General features: G+C 35.8%; 2 protein-coding genes across 3 annotated transcripts; both read left to right on the plus strand.

Annotated features, from left to right (window-relative positions):
• The first annotated feature begins 200 nt into the window (after positions 1-200).
• Positions 201-2,245, plus strand: LOC108866773 (subtilisin-like protease SBT4.3). 2 transcript variants are annotated; one of them, XM_048583487.1, is made up of 4 exons: positions 201-473; positions 1,098-1,310; positions 1,475-1,628; positions 1,745-2,245. In XM_048583487.1, the coding sequence occupies exons 1-4, from the start codon at positions 418-420 to the stop codon at positions 1,835-1,837; spliced, it is 516 nt and encodes a 171-aa protein (XP_048439444.1). In that variant the 5' UTR covers positions 201-417; the 3' UTR covers positions 1,838-2,245. The 2 variants fall into 2 exon arrangements, with proteins under 2 accessions (XP_048439444.1, XP_018501518.2); XM_018646002.2 differs by having other exon boundaries at positions 1,158-1,310.
• A 1,304-nt stretch (positions 2,246-3,549) lies between these two features.
• LOC103930185 (transcription repressor KAN1-like) lies at positions 3,550-5,397 on the plus strand. The gene is made up of 4 exons (XM_048582950.1): positions 3,550-4,172; positions 4,297-4,373; positions 4,483-4,519; positions 4,655-5,397. The coding sequence occupies exons 1-4, from the start codon at positions 3,896-3,898 to the stop codon at positions 4,807-4,809; spliced, it is 546 nt and encodes a 181-aa protein (XP_048438907.1). The 5' UTR covers positions 3,550-3,895; the 3' UTR covers positions 4,810-5,397.
• The last annotated feature ends 1,027 nt before the right edge of the window (positions 5,398-6,424 follow it).

Below are 6,424 nucleotides of genomic sequence, written 5' to 3' on the forward strand. Positions count from 1 at the left end.
CCCATCACGTTCAAAGGTATATATATTTATTAAGTAAAATTTGAGTAAAATTTACAATTTTTTTTAAAAAAAAACCTTGCGCGACGTCACAATATGGTCGTTGCGCAAAAGCACTTTGCGCGACGTCGAAATGTATACCTGCGTCGCGCCATGTGTGAAAATTTTGGCGAGGGAATAGTAAAAAAATTTCAAAAAATTTCCCAAATTTTCCAAACCAAAAGCCTTCCGCTCTTTATCTCTCTCGCACTCAGTCTCTCTTCCCAAACCAAACCCAAATCCTTCTCCTAACTCCAGCCGACTATCCTCCTCGACACCCTTCCCTCGACTCTCCAACTCTCAATCGTCCTCCTCCTCATAGTGCTCACGAGCCATCACCGCCGTCGACCAACACAACGGCACCACCCATCATCTTTCTCAATGACATCCCAGATAACCCAGGCCATCACCCCCGCTGTCATCCCTCTAAAATTTAGGTAATTTTGATTTTGGGTTTTCCTAAAATTTGAATTGCATTTGTAGATTAGTGATTGATGATTGATGGCTGGTGTTATGTATGTTTATAGATGATTGGTTTAAATTTCATGCGACTGTGATAATGTTTTAGGGAAAAAATCATTTTTCCCTTTGTCGTTTGGCCCAATTTCATTTGTCAACATCATGATTTCAATTCCACAATTTCCATCTGACCCTTTTCTTTTCTTTGCTGCTATATAAAATGAAATGATACGGTTGATACCGTCCAACCACCGTTTCATTTTTCTGCATTTGAGTTATGATTTGTATGAATCTAAGAAATATTTAAGGTCAAAACTAATGAACTTGACTTAGTAGCTGTAAATCATAGTTAACTACATCCTATGACTTTTGAACCGAGTTGAGATTTCCATAACCAAAGGCATTTTAGACTAGTTGTTGCCTACCGTTGGTCAAATAGTAAAGGTAGTTATAATGCTACTGGGAATTTCAGGACCTCAGCAAGTTCTATATTGTTTTTCCATGTTAGTGAATGCTCTTGATTCTTCATCTCCTAGACTGTTGTATTCATATGACTATGTAGGTCGTGTAGTGGATAATTGATTGAATTTGATGATTGCTAGTTCTGAATCTGCTTTATATGCTGCAACTGAAAGTGATATCATTGTTGGTGTGAAAGTCAGTCGAAATGCCACAACTGAAAGTGATATCATTGTTGGTGTGATGGACACTCGAATTTGGCCTAAAGCCGAGAGCTTTAAAGATGAAGGTTTTGGTCCTCCTCCTAAGAAGTGGAAAGGTGTTTGTGAAGGCGGCAAAAATTTCACCTGCAACAAGTATGTCTCTCAATATTTACATGCATAAAGTTATCAATTATACGAATTAAAACTTTTGGTTGAGTTTATTCATTTCAAAATTTCATAATTAAACTACTTTTGTAATGGTTTTTCCTTTGTACTTTGCAACATTTAGTTAACATCAAGAAATGTTTGTTTTGCAGAAAGATTGTTGGTGCTCGATATTACTTAACCATATTTAATAGTTATAAGGTTGGTTCTGTGTCAAGTGTAGTACCATGGATATTCACAGTTGCAGCTAGTACCACATATCGCCGGATTGACAGCATTGTTCTTGCAAACGGAAAGAAACTAGTCGTATGTCTCATCTGCTTCCTTTTTCAACAAAATAAAAGTATTTTATGAATACTTGTACATACTGTGGCTCAGATTGTTTTCATTTCAATACTTTTTAATGTTCTTCTCACAAACAGGGGCACTCTACGAACACGTTCACATTAAATGGAACAAATTTCCTCTCATATATGGAAAAGATGCTTCAAGAACAAATTGCTCTCAAATGCTAGCTATTGAATTTGAATAACTATTGAAATTATTGAATTTAGTATTTCTGTATTATATTGGAGTAATAATAGATTTTCTTTCAGTAACTTTTGGACTTATAGAATTTGTATGCTCTGTTCGGTATTAGGATTATTAGACAGCAGAAGAGCAAACGAGGATGGGGTTCCTAGTGTTGCATGAAGTTGATGTGCATGAGATAGACATCCATCCTGTCTCCAATGGAGGACATATATGTTGTACATTTATGCATAAATAGAGTTGTAAACATAGTTGTAAATGTGTAAAGAGTTTTAAACCCATAAAAATGATTGTAAATATTGTTGGACATTTGTGTAAATAGAGTTGTAAACATAATTATGTGTGTAAATAGAATTGTAAACCCGCAGCATCGCGCGGGCACCTGTGCTTGTTTATAACTAAATACTTTTCGTTGGTTAATTAATTATCGTTTAGAGTTTAATTAAGATATTTATTAAAAATTAAAAAAAATATTTTTTTTGACCAAAACAAAAAAAAGAGGTTTGCGCGACGTAGGTAGAATCTTTGTCGCGCCAACCTCTTTGCGCGACACAAGACTCTACGTCGCGCAAAGTGGCTTTGCGCGACGCACTATCCTACGTCGCGTAAAGTGGTTTTGCGCGACGTAGAGTCTTGTGTCGCGCAAAGAGGTTGGCGCGACGTAGGTAGAATCTTCGTCGCACAAAGTGTTTGCGCGACGTAGGGGATGCGTCGCTCAAAGACACTTTGCGCGACGTATTACTACGTCGCGCGAAGCCACTTTGCGCGACGTAGGGGGAATCTTCGTCGCGCAAACCCCTTCTGTCACTGACTTGCCGCGATGGTTAGCGCGCGACGAAGGTGCATTGAGCTAAGTTTTGCGCGACGGTTTTTGACTTTGCGCGACGAAGAACCTGCGTCGCGCAAAGTGTTTTTTGTACTAGTGTACGTTAACAATCAATGTTTGCATTAGAAGAAAGGTATGATTGCACTATTATCGTCAAAGTTTTACCGTCTAAATATTACATAATATTGATAATGTTATTGTTAATAACACAAAATTACATTGGTACTATTATAAAAATAAAAAATAAAAATAGTTTTTACGTTGGACACCGTATTACGCTGTTAAAGTAGTATGTTATGCATAAACGTGATTATATTAAAATTACTATTCAAATTAAACGATACCAACGAATTCTTTTTTTACTAATGCTACAATTATATACTATATTTTTATCACCTCTCTAATAGAGTTAAGTCCCATTAACACATGTGAGTCTCATCTTCATTAAAAAAATAGTACAAATGTTATATGAAAAATGTGATAGTATAAGAGCAGGTTTTTGCACTTTTTTATTATATTATTTTAAGGGTGTCGTTCGTAGACTAACCCTACACCCATTTCTTCATGTTAATGACATCCTTCTTTCTCTCTTATTGTTTAAAGTAAGACATATATATTGCGTACCCATTGGATTGGGGTACGCATAGTGATTACCAAGTAATTATCCCGTGTTTGGAATTTGATTATAAAAATGATGGACCACGGTCTAGCTGGGATAGAAAATATTCGACACAAGAAATATTGTTATTTCATGCATTGCATGACATCCATACATGCATGCATGATATATATTAAAAATACCTATTTTCCTTATATCTGTAAATAAAATATCTTTAAAACCTATCCCCAAAGAGAGAGAGGAAAGAGAGAGGCAAGTTTCTCTATCTTTTGTCATGATCTAGGGTTTCGCACACTTCTTGTATTGTAATAGAGCTTAGCTGATTCTGTCTTGCTACTCCGATGTCTCTTTTGTTGTAAATAATTATACTTCTCTGTCTGAGCATGTGTTCACTGAAGAAGAAGAGAAAAGAATACGGACAGCAGCTGCTGCAAGCCAGACCATGAAAGTTCATCCTCATCGTCTTCCCAATCGATCGACCTACTCAAGGCTCTAATCCCCAATTATCTCCTTTAGTTCCCTTAACTATAATCCACAAAATTACTCAATCCTTATTCTTGTCTCGATCGAGTTTCAATAGAATAGATTAATCAAGCTATGATGGGGAGCCAGGGAGGCTCTGAGTGCTCAAAGACAAGTCCCTCGGATAAACAAAATGAGGACGGAAGCGAAAGCGGGGAGAATTACGGCAATGGAGAAAGTAGTAAACCGAAAAACAACGGAGGAAGCTCAAGCAATAGCACAGTTGAAGAAGGTGATCAAAAGAAGGTATCAGTTAGACCTTATGTTAGATCCAAGATGCCTAGGCTCCGATGGACAACGGATCTTCATCTTCGTTTCATCCACGCCATGGAGAGGCTTGGTGGTCAAGATAGTGAGCTACCTCTCTATCATACACCCTTTCATTTATGCTTAATTTCATTATTTCATCTAACGATCATTCAATTTTAGGAATTAATTAAATTCAATATGGTTTTGGGTGATGATTTTTGGTCCAGGAGCTACACCAAAGTTGGTTCTTCAGCTGATGAACATTAAGGGACTAAGTATTGCACATGTCAAGAGCCATTTACAGGTTATTGGATTTAAAAATCTCTGGAAATTTCTATCATTGTTGAACTTCAGCATAATTAGCTTGTGAATTTTCTGAAATGTTTATTTTCTTTATGTTTTTCATTAATCAGATGTATAGAAGCAAGAAGATCAACGACGCAGGCCAAGGTATAAACAAGATTTGCAATCTTGGATTCTCCTATTGATGATTAAGATAAATTAGGGTTTTCATTGTTTATTTACTAATAATACCAATTAATATTGTTAATTTTCTTACAAAATCTATGACCTTAATTTTGATAGTACTACCGGATCGTCAAGGCCGTCTTGGTGAATGTGGAGATAAAAATATTTATAACCTCAGCCAACTCCCCATGCTTCAAGGATATAAGTTATATAACCGAAGCCACACTACCAGCTTCAGGTTACAAATTAACATTTTACTCAAATTAAATTAACATTTCCCTTAACTCAAATTACTATTTTCATGTACATATATATGAATTGAATTTCACAAAAGATTCTTTCTTTCTTGATTTTCCCAAGATATGGATCATACGGGGATGCGAATTCTTGGAACGCGTTTGAAAATCCAGGGTTTTCGAGATGTAGCACTGGCTTTCAAGGCAACTGGAGAACTAGTAGTACTAGTAATAATGCTTACAATTATCTGACAAGTTGTTCATTTGGTGATCATCCACAATCGTCCTGGATTACTCGTACACTGAAAGAAGATTGCCAACTCTATAACATCCGTGAGTCCTTGAAACCAGGGGAACTCAGCACAAGTTTCAACACCAACCATGGCCCCTTTCAAGATTCCGACACTGTAACCAAGAATCTAGTACAAGATCAGTTGAAGACGTTGAAACGAAAGGCTTCGGATTGCCACGATCTTGATTTGGATCTGTCTCTCAAGCTAACATCAAGGAAGAATGATGAGGATCATACTCATGAAGTTGATAGTAGTCTGTCACTGTGTTTGTACTCACCACCCACGTCCTCAAAGCTCAGAAGTTTGAAGGAATGAAGTTGAATGAGAAAGAGGGGAGTTATAGCCTAGAGCTGGGCAAGTACTCTAGATCTGACTATATGAATGAGACAATTCTAAGTGAGATTTTGAGGTACTTGCTCATGAAAACATATATTAAATAATATAAATTGCATTTTATTGTGAGTGTCTGTCTTGTTGTAGAACTTAATTTCATACATGGAAATTAGTCGCCTCCCAAGTCCCAACACTTAATTAATTTGTTCTTTCTTTCTTGTTTCTTTTCTGTATTAATGATCTCATTAGCATGAACGACGAATCTATACATCAAGCAAGAGTCGGTTAGAATTCGGCAAAATAGGTAGACAATTAATGTTCCATTGGTTGATGTATGCTTTTATTTTGTACAATCTATATTCAACTTTACAACTAACCTAAATTGTAGAAATAGGAATTCAAACTTAGGTGTGTACAGAAAAGTACATCTATTCTAATCAATATGATTGCTCCAACCTCTGCATTGATGCGTGCTTAATTTGTCTCATTAAACTAGCTTCTCCCATTTCTTAGTAATTATAATTAGTACATAAAAAAGTGTTAGATAGGCAATGATCCAAACACCATGGACTATAGGGAACATATGGAGGAGACTTTACTCTTTTTTTCAATCTAGATAAATATACGTAAGTAATTCAATATCAGTTCAAGTCTAGTGAACAGTGAACTAACGAAATGGAGTTTGCGTAGAAGTCAATTAATGTACTCATATATGTCACAATAGTAGATGAAAATTAGGAGAAGATAGTACACTTTGAAACACTTTGAAGTCTGGTTGTTTATTTATGTAAATCTTTTTAATATGAGTACCACAAGATTTTGTTGGTGCATTTTTTCCTAATATTTATTGGCAACTCAGGTTAAAAACAACACATATTAAGAAAAAGGTGAAGCCCTTGAATTTAGTCAAAGTGTTGAGGGAGGGTGAGTTGATGGGTTAGAATAAGAATAGGTTCATCACTTAGATTGGTTAAAGTAGCAATAATAATAATACTAAAAATAATTTACTTATTCTATTAAAAGAA

This window comes from the organism of the source record quoted next, unplaced genomic scaffold (genome assembly GCF_019419815.1).
Source record: "Pyrus x bretschneideri cultivar Hongxiangsu unplaced genomic scaffold, Pyrus_bretschneideri_v1 Contig2, whole genome shotgun sequence".
Classification (NCBI taxonomy): domain Eukaryota; kingdom Viridiplantae; phylum Streptophyta; class Magnoliopsida; order Rosales; family Rosaceae; genus Pyrus; species Pyrus x bretschneideri.